Source organism: Rhipicephalus microplus, chromosome 10 (genome assembly GCF_043290135.1).
Source record: "Rhipicephalus microplus isolate Deutch F79 chromosome 10, USDA_Rmic, whole genome shotgun sequence".
Classification (NCBI taxonomy): domain Eukaryota; kingdom Metazoa; phylum Arthropoda; class Arachnida; order Ixodida; family Ixodidae; genus Rhipicephalus; species Rhipicephalus microplus.
Genome location: NC_134709.1, coordinates 44,370,941 through 44,389,213, shown reverse-complemented (window position 1 = coordinate 44,389,213; position 18,273 = coordinate 44,370,941). Strand labels below are relative to the sequence as shown.

At 43.2% G+C, this 18,273-nt stretch overlaps 1 protein-coding gene across 1 annotated transcript in view; it reads right to left on the bottom strand.

Annotated features, from left to right (window-relative positions):
- Window positions 1-18,273, bottom strand: part of Rich (Guanine nucleotide exchange factor subunit Rich) — a 46,835-nt gene that overhangs the window by 23,592 nt on the left and 4,970 nt on the right. The window contains exons 4-15 of the mRNA XM_075875574.1: window positions 18,029-18,136; window positions 16,436-16,581; window positions 15,621-15,754; window positions 13,971-14,062; window positions 11,689-11,941; window positions 10,178-10,297; window positions 9,876-10,010; window positions 8,874-8,912; window positions 7,070-7,180; window positions 6,283-6,372; window positions 5,331-5,484; window positions 4,136-4,401 (exon numbers count right to left, since the gene is read on the bottom strand). Coding sequence (XP_075731689.1) covers window positions 4,136-4,401; window positions 5,331-5,484; window positions 6,283-6,372; window positions 7,070-7,180; window positions 8,874-8,912; window positions 9,876-10,010; window positions 10,178-10,297; window positions 11,689-11,941; window positions 13,971-14,062; window positions 15,621-15,754; window positions 16,436-16,581; window positions 18,029-18,136 — 1,648 coding nt within the window. The remainder of the gene's footprint in view (window positions 1-4,135; window positions 4,402-5,330; window positions 5,485-6,282; window positions 6,373-7,069; window positions 7,181-8,873; window positions 8,913-9,875; window positions 10,011-10,177; window positions 10,298-11,688; window positions 11,942-13,970; window positions 14,063-15,620; window positions 15,755-16,435; window positions 16,582-18,028; window positions 18,137-18,273) is intronic.

Here is an 18,273-nt window from a genome sequence, read left to right as displayed (position 1 = left end):
AAAGTTTCCGGAGGAGTACGATGAAAAGCTTCACAGTTTTCAGAGGTTCGTCCTAAACTTGCGGCACATCAACGGCTACCTGCTTGGGCAAATCGGGAATGCTGATCAGACGCCTCTTTACATCGACATGCCTGGCACTACAACCGTCGAGAAGAAGGGGGTGAAGCAAGTTCGCGTGCTGACACCGGGCCACGGTAAAACTAGAGTGACGGCAATGCTCCGTTGCACGTCAGATAGGCACAAGCTTCTCCCGTACCTCATATTTAAATGGAAGACGCTCCCGAAAGGAGTCGTTTTCCCGAGCGGTGTGATCGTGCAGGCCAACGAGAAAAATGAGTGCGCATTGTAATCGATGCCTTACTTTTTTTTTTTGTCGTAGAAACCGGGTGCGCGTTACAATCGAAGGCGCGGTAGAATCGAGTAAATACGGTAGTTGCGTGCCCTTGGAGCTCATAGATTGCAATTGCGTCGCCGCGAATGCAGTTTTGTGTGCACTGCGGTTGGGGCAAACGGTAGTTCCGTTTTCAATCTGCGCGCCCTGGCTGTGCCCGTGCCTTCAAAACTAAGTTGTTTTGTGCTATCTATGATCGCATCTGCCACGGTTTTGTCCACAGAGTTTGCGGAAAGCAGCGTTGCTTGGACTGGTCGAGTGTTGGACACTCGCGCACTTTCAAAGTTCTGTCGGTAATGTAGTCGCCATACATAATCGTGTCAAGAGCGACCGCAGTTTTGTCCACAGCAGTTGTGTCAACGACAGCCACACACACTGTAGAAGACAGTGCGTATTTCCAAAGCTTCGAGCATATTGCTGTTGGCCTTCGTTTGTCGGTTTCGGTACTAAAGTTCATATCACTCGCCACGATTAGGAGAAGTGTTCGGAACATTTGAGTTCTCGCCCAATGGGCACAGTCCCGAATTCGTTTCTGCCATGGTTTCACATCATTGAGATTCTACTGTAAATTCAGAAGAACGCCTCTTAAATTAGTTTATAATAAAATGCGGTGGGTTCGCAAAAAGCCTGGAGTGGATTGCCCTGCATTTTTGGTAATGCCGCAAGATTGCGCACAGAAATTTCGAATTTCTGGAGATCTTCATGACAACCGTACAAACAGAAAAAACGGTAGAAATACAGGAGTCTCCCGATTAATCCGGGAGACTTGCTAGGTTTTACTACGTATGTCTCAAAACGAAGAATGCATAAGTGATCTTAGACGGACCTTGATTCTTGTGCTGCTGTAAATACCGAATGTGCATCTCACGTCGCCGTGCTTGTCATTGTGTTTAAGGTAAACGCTAATGTTTCAATCAACGTCTTGTTTCATCAAAATAAAAGCGCATGGCGCACATTATGTCTAACAGCGGGGGTCATTCCATACGTTGTCGTTAAGTTAATGCTAAGGTGGTGCACACGGCTAAAGTGGTGGTGACTAAAGACTATAGGTGAAATTTTTTCCCTTGCTTCGAGAACTTGCACTCCATGATGTTGCCATGACCCTGACAATCCTCAACTATTCAACTTTTTTCAAAGCGGGACCCAGTTTTGCTGGAACAGGGGCCGCTACCTTCCATGAATCTGTCTGTGCGAAGGTGTGTCTGTGCAGGCAAGAGGGTTTTCTCACTCCAGCGAATGTGAGGGATACCTGTTGCATGCCGGACTTTGCTTTCACAATAGAGTGCAATGCATCTTTCATGCTTTCTTTCACGGGTCTCTAAATTAATAATATAAACAAGCTCTCACAACGTAATGCTTGAATGCACTACAAGTAAAATGCAAGAAACAAAAACAACAACAAAAAAGAACACATTAGGCAAAAGTCAGACTTTGATAGGATATCATTAAGTATGACACAATGCCTAGAAAAACTAGATTTTTTTTTTGCTGAATAACAGTTTTAGAGGCGTCATTTCAGCAACGATCACGATCGATATAACTGATCGTGATTAATCATGATCGCTGCATAGAACACGTTCGATGCAGCAATATTACATAGCGCACATCATTTCATGGTTTAAAAAACCTTGCACGGTGTTTTTCATGCAAAAGGTTTGTGCATCGAGCGTGAGACCCGCACTTACGCAACGGGTACTTCAACTTGGCACATAATCCTGAGCCAGTGGAAGTTAAGGTGACGCAGCTGCGCCAATAAACACATGTCAAATCAATCACACACACACCGGATGACCACAATTCGCTTTGTACAATTGAACCCCCCACTACGACCACCACTTAAACGAAATTGCCGCTATAACGAAAAATCCACGATTCTCCGTCAGCAGTTCATAGGAGTCAATGCATAAATATTGTCACCACAACGAACACTTTTTCTTCTGCCGCCCCCTTCAACAAAATTTCGCGATGCAATTCCACGCTCAGATATTTATTGCTATACAGTAAACACAGTCTTTAACATTTTGATGCATTTTCAGAGCTTGAAAATACATCGATGATGTCTAAAACACACGTTGGCACCGCCAGAAACTGCTGCTGTTCAGCAAGCATGGGCGTCCCTATTGCTCGATAGCGATGTCAATGACAACGCCCTGCTTTTGCCACTGGCTTGCTTGTGAGCCACAGACGATTGGAAGCTGCAGCTCAGTCGCTCAGTTCATGGTTTTCTTTCAGGCAGCTGTGCAGAACGATGCCTTTTTTTATGCCAATGCATATCATTTCGTTCACCCTTGGCCATTGTGGTAACTAATCAGAGCAGCTGTTCGTTCCCATTATCAACAAAACCAGCTAAATACGAGTGGTGGATAAGAATGGCATAGAATGAGGCGAAAGTCACCATTCCACGATACCCTGCCTCCATCTCGGCGTATTCGAATACACTTTGACGGCGTACAGCTGCTGGTGTTAAGATGTTAATCCAGCCGTTTGGTTCGTTCACGAAAGCGGTTGTAGGCCTTGTTTCAAAGTAATTTTCACCATGGCCTCGCTATGCGTGGGTGAGAATTGCGTCGTGACGCTGCTGGAAAGAATAGGAAGCCGTGGACACTTTTTGAATTTTGAGAATAAACGCTCCTTTGTTTTGCTGTTTTGCTAGCTCAGATTAGCTATATTTTTTCAATTTCACTACAACGAAATTTTCGCTTCAACGAAAATTTCTCTGCGCTCCATCAGTTTCGTTGTAGTGGAGTTTGGCTGTAATACGTACACCACAGCATATTATCCCCACCTGGTTTGTTTACTTTCATACTGTGTCGCGCTAGCAGGTTCTGTTGGTTGTTTTTTTTTTTGCTAACCTCGTCCGCATTTACATTCCTCATACAGACGCATAACACAGCGCATATCGCAAAAGATCCCCAAAATTTCCACGTTGCGACACCCAAGTAGCACACTTACACACACACACATGTGGCAACGCTGATGCCATGGCTATTGTGAGTGGTAGACCACAGACGCGCACATTCCACAAAACACAGAAACGCACATTCAGACTTCACTTTCACCTTACTACACACAAATGATCACGATGACAACCGTCGAGAATAACTACCCTCAGGCACGGTTCACACCGCGCCACGGTGGTACACCATACCCTATGGCGATATGCTTGGTGCGTGGCTTAGTGCATCTGAGCGACACAGAGAATAGACTACTGTGTTGCTGCTTCCCGCTGCTGAAACAACAGAACACGATGAAGCTCTGCCGCTTTGGTGCACTTCAAACACTGCAAAATAAGAAACTTCAGTATCGAATGACAGCTGGCGAGGAGGATGCTGAGAGTGAGTGGATGAAATAAAAAAAACACCACAGAAAATCCGATGGATGCCTGCCGGTCTCAGTGCAGCGGCACATTAGTTCATTGTGAGTGTTGCGTCATAGTAAAGAGCGGCCGCAGTTGGACGAGCATAATTATACAAGTGGACAGCAGTGCACTTTACTTTTTCTTCTTAGCTAAAACATGCTAAAACATGCTAAAACAACCTTATACAATATTTCAATACACTCAATCAAATATAAGAAAAAACTCAAGGCAAGGCGAAAGCGGTGTCGCCGATGCTCGACTCACCACGAGGGGTTCACGGGAAACGGCCTCAGGTGCCGTCCCCATGAACCAGCCGTGGGAGACGACCATTGTGAAGTGCTTCAGGATGTAAAACATGATGGGAGATTTTTGACACTTTCACTCACCCTCTCAACGCAGAAGGCAAGCACGGTGGGGGCGCTCCATTGGCGCAGTAGAGGCGGTGGTGCCCCTCGGGGTGGGGCCAACGGGGGTGGCGCCGAGGCAGGGTCCTGCTGTAGTAGTACCAGCCGTCCGGCTACATTGAGCAGTACAGCTAGTTTGGAGGAGGGGCCTCCACGTGCCCCACCCAGCTGCACCAAGGTGGCCGACACCACACACAGTGGGTGCGGCACCAGGGCAGACAGGTCCAGTTCTTGCAGGCGTTCCAGGCCTGCACCGCGTGCACAAAATCAAAGAAGCAGAAGTAAAAGTGTGTGCTCAGATAATGAGGTAGGGGCAGATGGTGCAAGAGAAAAAGTATGGCCAAATTGGCAAAGGACATACCGTAGAGTTTCAGAATGACACTAGGTCGAGGTATTATTTAGTAATTATTTCATCACAAAAGAGGGTCGGAGAGCAAACAGGGACACAGCCGATGAGAACGAGACACTGCGTTTGCCTGCCCCCTCTCTCTCTCCAGCAGTAAACAACCCACTTACAGATATCGACTAAATGAACATTCCACCCTCACATTGATTAATTTTTTTGCAAGTTAAGCTCAATATACAGAAAAAAAAAAGAGATGCAGAAACAAGTAGGGAACACATACACAAGACGGGCAATAGACAGAGTTGATGTCTAGTGCATGTTCTATGTAAGTGGTCTTTACTTGCGTCTCCGCCAGGTTTTAGCACTAGGAATATGATTACAAATACCTCAAACCAACTAGCCCGCATCACCGCATTGATTGTTATACGGGCATAAGATGCTCTAAGTATAGTAAATTTTAAAATGTTACGTATTTTACTGGTTATCACTTGCATCTATAGGTTATCGCTTGCGTCCTACTGAAATTTAAGTATTGCCACTATTTAAGGTTGCTTCCCTTTGTTTCGAACCAAATAGAACGACATTCGCACATGCCTTGTTCAAGTTTCGAAAAATACTGTGCAGGTTAGTCAAGTCAAGAAAAATATTCTTATTTTTCTTCACAATATGTAAAACACACTATCTGAACTATTGGGCTCGAACCTATTCGACCAAATCACCATTTGCTTTCAATTCACCTCCAACCCAAAATTTTCTTTTTACATTTGCCTAGACTTCATGCATTCACTGCACAAAAGCACAAAAGCAGGCACATCTGTACAGTTTACTTACCACTGTGGCTGATACGGTGGAGTGCCAGGCGACTGTTGGAGGCGAACACGAGCAGCCGGTCTTCTGAGAGTGCGAGCTGCAGAACCTGGCCGTCGACACGCAGCACCCGCACAAAAATGTCGTCCAGCTTCGAGGAACGCGGGTACAGACGCACCTGCGTGCGTTAAAGGGTAGACACTCAATGCTGCTAATGAAAGTGGCAATAAAAGTGTGCTGTCAGCATAAGCACTGAATGCAGATGCAAGGGCACAGGCTAGAGCAAGCATAAGCACTCTGCAATGAACGCTGGCCACCAGGTCTATGAGAAGAGCAAAGGTTTGACTCCCTGTTATGAATCACAACTGCTGTCCACAGATAGCATGGACGTGACTGTACTATAGCTGCCAAGTCATCGCTGTAAAAATAAGCAATTTCACCAGCTGTTTTGTACGTTTGAGCTAAGAACCCATTTGGAAACAGCCATGTGGGCATGCTTTAGCTGTTTGACTGTGACTGAGCCTGATGGTAAACACAAAAAGAAACAGAAAGAGTGCGACAAAGCATAGGCATGTGGCTAGCACAATGCCGCTAGCCAGATGATAAATGTTACACTAGTCTACGTTTCTCAATAACCAGAAAGGCCAGTAAGCAGACATCTAAGGATACTGGAATTTACTAACTAATCACATAAGAATAACAGAAAACAAGAGAGGGAAACGACAGCTCTCCACCTATTTGAAAGGAAGAACGGATTCATGCTTTCATAAATTACTAATTACACAAACTAAGAGGGCATTAACAGGAAACTAGATTATCCAAATGTCATTTATTCTAAAATAGATTATCTAGATTGTCATCTGTCTTATGATAGTTCATGTACATCAACCCCAACTACACACACAAATTTAGTGGCCAACAGGTAATTTAGTAACCATTCAGTAATTGAGAAAAGCGCCATTGCAACAAAACATACCTCGTCAGAGCCATCGCGCAGGTTGATGCAGCCGAGCACGACAAGGGACTCCCACCAGAGGATGCCACCAGTAACCACAAAGTCTTGCTCCTAAATCAGACATCAAGAATAACACTGCACCTTAGACATACACCAAAGGCAATGATTCCCTCTAGTTGCTAGTTAAGCTCATAAACTCAAGGATTACCCTGCGCTAAAGAACAATTTATTTGAAAGAAAGATTGCCATCTAGGCATGTTTCCGTTTCCCTCAAATAAGATCGAGCACAGGCTATTTAGTCGCTCTTAATTTAACTCAATGGGGCGTAGACCCAGTAGCACATACTGTTGGCTATCGGTGAAAGTAACAATTTAAAACTATTGCTTAATGATGGTCCATCTTGTTGAGATGAGATTCAACATAAGTAACATAAAAAATGTTGCTCTGAAAGTTGCTGTGGAATGTCGCTTAATTGCATGTTTATGGTCTTCGATACAAACAACCGCTATACTAATGAAGGCATAGAGCCAAATTAAATAGTAACTAATTCTGTAGCTAACAAAGGGAACCGTTTACAAAAACTGCAAGAAAATATTACAGGTTTATGTGCTTCATTTGCAAGAGAAACTTCTTGCATGTACTACTACTACTTCACACAATGTTAAATTACAATGCGCAAGCTGTAGCTGAATCAATGATCCCAATAGTAAAGTGAAAAAAAAAAAAATTTTTTTAGTAACATTCAAGGTGAGAAAGAATGTCCCACGTATAAACACATAAAGGGCCCTCGTGCAAACAAACAGTTCACCTGTGTTTCGTTGCCAAAGAATTTCCACTTGTTGTGTGCTAACGAGCAGTGCGCAAAACCTCCCCGGCCGGCCACTGCGACGTGGTGGCAGCCAGCGTCTATTGCAGAGTACTGCACGATACACGGGAAAAAACAAAAGAGGTGAATTTCCTGAATATGCGGCAGAAGAATTTCAAACTCACAGCATTCCTTGCACCTCCTTGCGGTCAGCTTTATAGAGTCATTAAGGAGAGGCAAAATCGCAGTGCTGCTACTAATGACGCACAAGCAGAAAAGAATAATGGGGCGAAAGAACCACACAGGGTTGGTGCCAAAATTTTTTCAATGCGAAGGGGGGGGGGGGGGGGGGGGTTACATCCACGGCAAACGTATGTCCAGATGGGCACAAAGGCTTAGGATTTGTGCGTTACGTTTTGGCTATATCTGCTTTTGCGACGGAGGGGCTGGGGGCAAACAAAATGCAATAATTTTTAAGGGGGCGAGGGGGGCCTAGTACTTTTCACTCTTGCTGTACCAGAAACCACAGCACTCTGGTATAAAATCAAAAGCAATAAATTTTTTGCGCTTGATCATGAGCACAAGTGCTCAAATCTGCACCTTTATACTACGACACTTTTTCTTTCTTCGGGAATCATTGACCATGCAGTCATAAAATTAAAGAGTGAATTACTAGTTTCACCACACAGAGTGAGCGCACCAACTGTGAACAGCAGAAAGGTAACAGTAATATCGTGGTGTGTACATCTTGCTGACTGTAAAGTATATTTATTACAATGAACATACTTTTTATTATTTACATATAAGCTTCCTTCTCACTTTTTTTGTAGTTCACAAACACGTAACACATCTGTACTCATGCAAAGCATCGTTTTGTCAATTTGTGGTCCCTAAAAAAAGTCAGAACATTTCATTTATCAAAATTGGTCACTCTAAAAATTATAAACCTCCAGGAAAATGGTAAGATTGATCCATAGGGTCGCATGTGACAAAAAATTCGACCCTCAATAGATTAGCAAAAAGTTATTGAATCTTGTGATACCACAAAGAGCTGTCGCAGGAACTTAGTTTTTCACATGGCGTCTCTCTTTATACTTACTGAAATTCCGTAACAAGTCTGACGTTTTTAGCCTTTTAGAAGCGCAAGTCCAGCATATTATTACATTTAAAAAGCTCTTTAAGTCAAGAGATGAAAAATATCAAAGTACGGCCCAAGAAGTATTAACGAGAAATTAGGTACTACATACAGTGTTGCATGTGTTTACACTTCCAAAAATTCAGCAGCCCTGGCCTGAATAGAAACAAGCAAAGCCTTGCACATGCGTGCTTAACATACTACTTTTATTTTAGTTCCTTTTTTATTTCTATCACACAGTGCTGTGCTTACTCCGCACCAGGAATTGGAATTGCTTCCACGTGCTCAGCAAAGCAACACTTCAGTTGCTACAGGCAAGAATGCAGGTCAAGCGATTGATCCAAGCAACAATGAAAATTAGCAACGTGAAATGAAGAGTCATCTCGATAAAAGATCAGATTTCCGTATCAGGAAAGGCTGATCGCTGACCATCCCGCAATCGAGAGACCATCAATCATTGGTAAATGGCACACACGAATATGTATTTGACCTGTGTACTTCCGAGGGTCGCATTTATGTATGATTTGCGGTGCCAGGTTTTTCGCGTATGACATCGCCACCAAAACCGGAGTTAGAGCAAGTTCCACTTGAAAAAGAAAGCTAAGCAGTGTCTTATAAGCCAAGACCAGGTAACTATTTCTGGTCTACGACAAATAGCGGTTGCCAACTTACTCTAATCGGCCAGTTGGCTGCCAGGTACGTGTGTGGAACCTGCGAACAGAAAGGAAAAAAAAATGCATTGCAGTTAGTCGCTTTTGAAAGTGAACTTTTTGTTCACAGTAAGCATAACCTGAATGCTGAGCTGCAAGATTAATTGTCACTTGGGGTACGCAACATCACAATTGTTGAAAGCCTTAGCTAGTCTCTTGTGCCTCTAGATAACATGAGTCTGTTTCAACGTCTGTGAAGATGTTGGCACAGGTGTAGCATGAGCTAGTTTATTGGTGCTCTTGGTCCACGAAGAATACGGAGGCCGAAAGCATTAGATGTTCGGAGCAATTTGTCTACACCACAATGGCTTTGATGTTCCTCTTGCTCTCCACTAGACAAAACCTCATACAGTCGAACCCCTTTATAAGAGACACTGATATAAGAGACAAATGGGTATGAGAGACACCAGTGTGCTTACAGTAAAACACAAGAAATGCATACGAGGTACCCTGCTTATAAGAGACATCTCATATAAAAGACAAGAATTGCTGCCCAGAGCATGCCTCTTATATAGGGGTTTAAATGTACACTCAAACTTTGATATAACGAGTTTGGATATAACAAATTACTGGTTATAACGAAGTAAGTGACCAATGGCTTTGCTATAGTCACAGTGTTACAAATAATCGTTTATAACAAATTTTCAGATATAAGAGTATTTTCATGGCAGACATGAGTTTATTATAATGAGGTTTCTGAGTACAAAGGTGACACCTATAATTCAGAAATATTGTATACAGTACCTTGGCAAGAAGTTTGGCAGAAGCATAAAACAAAAGAGCTCTGGTAGCACACGGAGATTTAAATTTAGTGAAAGTGTGGACAAGAGGGCAAGTTCAAAGTGATCCATTCCGGAGCATTGCATGAATTGACACTCACACATAACGACAGCACATGTCCGATCTCTCTGTAGCCTTATCAAATTGTGTGCAATTATAGAATCATTCAAACTTAATGCCTCACCAGCTCCACAGTCCAGTGCTTGTTTCCTCGGCACCCGTCCTGAGGCCACGGAGTGTCTCGATCGGCCAAGTCGGACTCCGAACTGACCAACACCCGGTCGGAGCCTTGCAGCAAAACTTGCCGAGCACCACCACACTGCAGCAGGGCAGGGAAATTCAAGACTTTAAAAGTAGGACAACTGATGCAATGAAATCAATCACTCATGTGCCAAAATGCTGGTGAGCATGAAATGCCAAGGCTCTCATAACTCGAAGGCCGGGGCGAACCAAGATCGCCACAATAAACTTTGAATTTCCACTCACAGTTCCAGGGTTGACAGTAGAGGCACTCTTGACAAAGTTCATCAGCATGACATCACGCTGCTCAGGGTGGTCACTCGGGGAAGCCACCATCCACAGCTGGTATCCTTCGACGCCCCATTCCTGCAACAAGCATAGGGTGCAGCACAGGCCACAATGGGTCGTGATCCAAGCTCTGTTACAACTTGAAAAAAGACAACCTTCAGAACAAGAAATGTTTATACTCTGTTTCAATACTTTGGTTCAGCACTACCAAAGCTACGGGGTGTAAGAAAGCCACACGCTTACGCAGTGAAGCATAGTTCCAGATATAAGTGCCTTGAAAATGGTAGGCTTGTCTAAAACAGGTGTTTGTTGTGTGTTGCGCCACACTAATACACAATGTGTTTTCTTAATCGCATTTATTTGCTAAGCATTTAATTATTTGTGTCGGTTACCGACAGAAACAATGGTTACAAACCAACATGGCAGCCCTCATGCAAAAACGACCGCCCGCTTCGATTCGAACTTGCTCCTCCTGCTAAATGTCCACTGTGCTGACAGCAACAATAAATGGCAAAATTAGCCATCAATTTGTTTCATTTTACTCTGAGGATGAAGCATCTGGTATGTTTGGTCGTTATTAGCGAGATATGCTGCTTGCATAGCCGTATCTGATAAGCCTAACGCACCAAGGCCAGGGCTTTGGCTGTGTCACCAGACCAAGAACGCTGCACATCTCCAGATATCACACAAGCAACCTCACACAGCGTTCCGTGTGCGTCGGATGCTCCCTCGATGAAACAAAAAAAAGATAGAAGAGAAGCATTGCAGCGAGAGTTGGGAGAAAATGCTTCGACAGAGAAGCAGTCATGCCAGAGCCACGAACAGCGTCCTAGAGCCACAAAGTGAAATTATCCGCCGGCATGAGCGCCTACCGATCTTCAGTAGAGCCACAAATAATATTGTTAAGATGCCAAATTTCCCAAAGTTGAAGTGTAATGGCTTGTTTGACAGTTTTACTTATTTTTTAAAGTTAATAAAACACCCATGTTACATACAATGATCGTGCAAGGACAATTAGATAGGCGAGCAGACGCCATGAAGATGGTGAGCAGACGACACGGAGCAGATGAATACATGTGGAGGGGCTAATCGTCTTTTTTATTGGCTGGGGGCCCTGTAGCCTCCACAGTGCTGAAAGGAACTTCTGACACAGAGTATAGTAACATTCCGTGAGCTAGGGATAGCCTGCCCTATCTACCTATGCACATTTATTATGTCCGTTGTTGAGGCGTATAAAATATCTCAATAAACTATTTTTCTTGCCAGCTCTCTAGCTCTAACCAATCAACACATGCTGAAATAGACCTTCAGTTTGCAGACTCTTACACGAGACAACGCATGTAAAAAATTTTAATGCGAGACTTGCAGTACTCATATCTATTGCAGTTTAATAAACGCCGCAGAGTGTTTCCCTCTAATCACATAGCATGAACCAACTCCTTAGATCACGATAGTCAAGTGTGACTGACCAGAGCATGAATGCAGGCGGGTGGCCCACCGTCCCAGTTGAGAGAGCAGGCCAGGAGAGAGCCAAAGACACTCCACAGGGAGAAGCCACCCCGGGCCCAAGCCAAGACCAAGGCGCAGCCGTCTGGGGTCCATTGCAGCTGCGACACAGCACCGGCCCCAGACTCGGGGAAGTCCTTAGGAGACAAGCAAAGCTTGTGCGAGGCCACAAACTGGCCACTGGCTTCGTCGAGGTAAAAGACAGCACCTTGACCACTACAGAGAGACGCATGCGCATAATTTGTGAAAGAATTCTTAAGGTACAGTTCAGAAAGCCCAAATAAAATGTGTTGCTGAGCGAGTAGGTGCATGTCTAAAAATAAAAGTAGAGTGCAAATAAAGACGGGACACAGGAAACAAGTAGACAGGATAGAACGCTCACTACCAGCAGATTTATTTACGTAAAAATTGTGAAGAGAAATGTGAAACATGGGTCACAAATGCGGCTGCGCACATCCCAAAGCTGCTCATATCAAAAACTAGATCATATTGCGGCATAGAAATTGAAATTCGCGCTCCCGTAAACACGCTGACGTCTGGCTGACGCAATCATCACCCTTCAATTTTATATGAAACGCCTTTCACAGTTCATGTGCAACCGATTCCCTACTGCGTCCCAGCACCTTCAGTTTATCAAACAAAGGCACACAACCCCACACTGCACAGTGCGCAGAAAGATGGGAGCCTTCGAGAGTGTCAACTCATGCTCCCTGGCCCGCTGGTTTATACATCTGCCCCTTTTGCCGATGTTTGATTTGCCACAGCTCAATGGCAATTCATATACTATCCTCACCGCACAGTCCACGTAACATCTAGTGTGCTTGCTTCCACAGCTTGTCTTCTGTTTAACCTCACCGGGAATTCGTGCACACAGCTTGGACAGCTTGCATAGTGCTGAAAAGATGATTGGCACATTGTGCCTATACACAACTTTCTTGAGGTTATGCGCTACTTTGTGGATGTAGGGGACCACCTGAGGCCTTGTGTTGTTTGCGTGTGTGTGTCTTTCCTTCCCCGGCCCTGGCATTTTATTTTTTGGAGTAGCAACTCGACGGTAGCCACCAGAACAGCGTCAGAATACCCTGACGACTGCAACCGTTGCACTTGCTGAAAAAAAAACTGTCGGGAGCTGCATGAAAGCAAGACTTTTTGAGGGCGGATTCTAGGCAAATGGGAGGAATTGCACGCTTCACAATCTTTGAATGAGCCGAATCAAACGGCAGTAACGGTTTAGAGGAGCGCAGATTATAAGCCCAACATAAATGTGAGTGCGACAATGTTAGCTTCACATGTGAAAACTGTAACTGCCCTTCTGCCAGAGTCTAATGTGTGAACGACAACCCGTGTTCCAACAAATTAAAACTTCTAAGCTCTCATGCACATCGCCGCTAAAGGCACTAAAATCGTCGCGATTCACCCCAATACTCTCCTGCTTCCTAAGAATCACTAAAAAGTCATCAACATATCTACTCGCCGCAAGCGCCTTGTCACTATTAAAAGCACTCTTCAAACGTCTGTCCAAAGCCAATAAATAAATAAATTGGTAGTGAGCGTTGTATGCTGTCTACTTGCTTCCTGTGTCCCGTCTTTATTTGTGCTCTACTTTTATTTTTAGAAGGTCCAAGTTTAAAAAGTGGCCCAGACTAGACCACATTCACACAAGTGCACTGTAGCCATACTATAACAAAGTGGCACATGACACTAAAATGACTGCATAATATCCAAGAATTCATATTGGGCATACATTTGCAACATTGTATCTATGACAAGACTATTCTTCATTTATTTCGTTTTAACTTACCATTCGTTGTATCCATGTTCATTGTATTGAGGCTTGAGCATATATCTCAAGATAAAAACATTTATATGCACGAATGTGGCGTAATTGGCTATGGTTATGGAATGCTTAATTATTTCGTCTTTATTAAGCTTATTTATTAAATGAGGAAGGGTTGTCTTCGAGTGGTGTGACGCTGATGTGCGATCCAGTGCCTACTTATACGAGGTGGCCAGTGAAAGGTTATGCAGCTCGAGCATTCAGTTTTTACTAGCAGACGCTGCCTGCATCGGCCTTGCAAGGCGAGAGAGGGGGGAGGAAACAGTTGGCACGAGACGCAAGCATGCACCACGATACGAGAGGCACGAGCATGCACAGTGGGGGTGTGCACAACGCCGAGGCACAACGCGTGACATTGTGCAACTAAGAAATGCTCCGCATTTAAAAAAAAATTATCCAGAGACTCACTTGGCCAGTCCTATGGCAACTAGCCTGTAGCGGTGATTCACAGCTGTCACCGTGGCTTCAGTGACATCAGGTATCCAAACAGCATGCGCATCCTGTTGATGAATATGCAGTGGCCAGTGAGACAGGAATTGCTGAAAGTTTGGCACTTCCCAATCTTAGTGCACATAAATTTTCTATCTTAAGGAATATACTAGTGTAGAATTGTATTCCTGGACCTACATTACCTCAGCAACAAATAATATACTGCTGACTGCTCATTGACAACTTCTAAGAAATAAACAATGGCTGTACAATTTGATTACCCTTCAGAGGTAAATAAACAACAAGCATGAAACACATTGCAAAGTTAATCTTGGCTTTATATTATTAATTTATCATACAAGGGCCTTGGCAATTTAATTTCTTAGACTGTAGAAGCCAAGTTAGCCTTTATACACTTTAATTACACAGGATGTTCATTATTTAATACAGATTTTTAATAAAAATTCCATAACAGTGAGGCCCTTGACATTTTTGCACATAAATTTTGTGTCGAATCGGAATTAATTTTCTATAGTTAAAATTACACTGCTGTGACTAATTAACAAAATCCAATAATTAATGTTTGATTATTGGGTTGAGGGCAGGTATATACAGCACAAAGTTCAAGTACCTGCCAACTTATGGCCTACCAATTTTTGTCGAAATAAAAAGGAATAATAAAAAAAAGAACACCCTGTATAAATAATTCGATGGGCAGGTGTTTCAGGTTATATGCATGTTCACTTGGAAAGTGAAGCAGCTATTTTGTTTAGCTGCAAGTCTATTATGCTACATGAGTAATATGAAAGATCAAGTACCAATAAAACCCAGCTATGAACAAAATACTACAGAGTAGTTCACTAGTAGCAACAGCAATGCCGTGTGACATGATGCCACTAACCCTTTCAAAACTAACATACCAAGAATTAGTTGCTTTTGATGAAGATCAAACCCCCTGATGGAATACCGGTCAGCCCGTTTGAGGCACTTATTTATGTTCAGACAACCTGCATCATCATCATCATCATCATCATCATCATCACCATCATCATCATCAGCTGTTTCGTCAATCAAGCCGTTGCTGTGCTTGCTACGGCCAGACCATCCCTGTAAACTTCGAAATCTCATCTGCCTACCTAACTTTCTGCCTCCCCCTCACAGGCTCGCATTCTCTTGGATTTAGATTCCAGTCTGTTATTAATAACCAGTGACTATCTTGCCTTCATGATACAAGCTTTGCTCATGCCTCTTTCTTCTCGATTAGAACTAAGATGCCCTTATTTACACCTGTCTTTTCCCTGGCCAACTCTTCTCTCTCCTAGTCTCATAATGCTACAACGACGATTTTTCTTTCTATGGCTTGCTGCATCATACTCAATTAAAAACAACTCCTTTTCTTAAGCCTCCGGGCTGTTGCCGTGCTGGTAAGTATCAGCAAGATGCAGTTATATACCATTCTGTCAAGGGATAGTGGTAAAGTACCATTCATAATTTGAGAATGGCCACAAAATCTATGCGGCCCAGGTTTAGTCTCATTAAGAGCGAATTAAGGAGTTTAAACAGGCAACATATTACGAGTTTGTTTAAACGCATATGTTGGCGTGAATATCGTAGCATGCCAGCAGTCACCTTGGACTCAAACTCGGGACTGGAACTGAGGACGACAGCGGCACGGCCATTACGAAAAACGATGGCCAGTCCACCAAGCAGTGGCAGGTACTGCACGTCTCGCACTTCCAATGAGCCGCGGTGCGGGCTTGGTCCTGTATATTGAGTTGACGAAGGAACGAAGCAAAAAGCGAGGGGGTATTAACGTCTCATTTTTGTACTTTCTCTCATTCTTGACAGGCAAAGTTGCAGAAACTGTGCAAGCAACGTGAGACTAAATGTTTCCCTCGGGCCCATTTCACTGATTTCCCTCGGGCACATTTCACTGATGCTGTTCCCTTCAATCTGCTCCGTCTATGGGTAACTCAATTCCTGGAAGAAACCCTGTGCAGCTGTCGGATACGAGGTAGAATTTTAAGAGCAACATTATTTTGAAATTTAAATCCTCAGTAATCACTTCTTCCTTCACTCGGTTCCCAACAAAGCACTCGCACAAGTTCCTGCCTATTTCTTTTTGTAGCTGCTAATGTATGCGTATTCAACATCTAGGAGCACCATTGTGATGCAAGTTCTGTCATCAGTAATCACTTCATATTTCCCTTTTTTCCTAAGAAAGCATCACCACAAATTCTTACCTATTTTATCGTAAAGCTTCTAATAGATATGTGCTCCAAACATGCCTCCACAAGCCTTTGGCTAAGAGCAAAACAACTTCACCTAATTAGTCATGAACAACAAATATACATGAATGAATGAATCAATGAATGAATGAATCAATGAATCAGTTAAGCACTGGGAACACCGAATAACACAAGCTGCAAATGAAGAAGGCTCACTGGGTGCAGAGGGTGCTCCGCTATGGAATGGCACGTCACGGAGGTCGAGCGTCAGCTCCTGATGCAAGGCGGCATCCCAGCCAACGCGCAGCATCAGCCCACTGCCACAGCACAGCAAGAGCTCTTCGGCCCCAAAGTTGAGCACACTGGAGGGAAATAGTAAGAAGCCACACCACACTCATTGAAACCGTCTTTGTTGAAGCGTCCTTGTTGTTTTCCCATTTTTAGAAAAACGTGCTCAAGCCATAAGTGAGTGTAAAATAAAAGGTCTGCAATAGCACGAAAACCTAGTTTTGGCGTAAAGCACTGTGTACTTATACTTTTCGGACACTGTCCTCCAATGTCTGTTAAGCTTTTTTGAGGTTAAACCCCCTACTCAATGGTATCTGTAAAGAACCTTAAAATAAAGGAATCGATATTAGAACTAGATGGTTATAACTTGTTGCCGAACTACTTGGTACACGCCACACTGACTAGAAACGACGCATAGCAACTGAAAAAAAAAAATACAGAAAGATAGAAGGTCACTGTCTCACTCGAAACAGACACCAACACCCCACGTAACAAGTCTTCAGCCACAGATTTTCGCCTTGTTCTTTTCCTGTGAGGCTTTCCCAAGATGAACTAAATTTAACAAAACCAGCTCACTAGTTTATTCTCAATTTCATTTCAACGTATGTTGTTGTCTAACATTCCACCGACAGAAACAAACCGTGCTTTTACCTGCTGCACCGACTGCTGCAAGTTATATGTGGTGCTACACATTGATGTGAAAAAGAAGCTGCAAAATTTCTGAAACGACAAAAAAGTCCTAAAAAAAGTTATTTCTCCGAGGACAAAAGCCATTTCAGCATTTTAGTAATGCCAGGAGCAGGAAAAGCTTTTTATTACCCTCCTTACAATCATGTTCTAACATTCGAAGGTGCGAGTTGTGTGTCTTATATTCTTCAAACATATGCTTCACTTTGTTACCCACTTTTTTGCAATGATAATGAGACTGAATGCAGGCTGTCACTTGGAATGTTTCATAAATTACCAGCATTGTATGTTCTGTTACAGTAGCAGACTGCTGCAAGTCAATAAGTAGGCAGTGACCCTTACATGCAAAACATACACTTGGTAAAAAGAACACTGGTTATTTTTATGAGAGCTATCAGTGTGACATTATAACGAAATCAATAACTAAATGATAACTAAATCAATAACAATAATAATAATTACAACTAAGTCAATATTTCATGAAATCTTTACTGATAAGCACTGAGAGCATGTTTGTCCCTTTTTAATGCATGACACTATGTAGAAATAGAAAAGTTCCAGCTTGGTATATTTCAGGAAACTAACTAAACTCGAGATCTTGCTTCCAATAAAACAATAAAGTGCTTCTTTTTCAGTACAACAAACCTAACTACACTTTATTATTCTTGCAAAATGACTAAACATTATAACAGTTATGCATTGCTTGGTCCGAAAGCTTGATTGGTCACATGATATCAAAGTTTTTTCTTCCAACATCTTATCGGGGAACAAATAAAAATATTGTTCTTTTGAGTAGTGCATGTGCTACACACAGCAGCCAATTGCCAGACTTACCCGGCCACATCAGCCGACGTTGAAAGATGAGATGTGGGTATCAACTTAACGGGCAGCACGCGGTCTTTGACGAAGAGCTCTGCGCTCTCCCTCTTGAGGTTGGCTTGGCTGTAACACCAAGAACAGAACTCAAAGTCAGTAAAGTGCGTCCGTAAGGAGGCTACAAGACATGCCAGACCCGCTATCGCTGGAGGCACAATAAAATTTATCCCATCAGAAAAAAATATATACGACACAGCTTTATT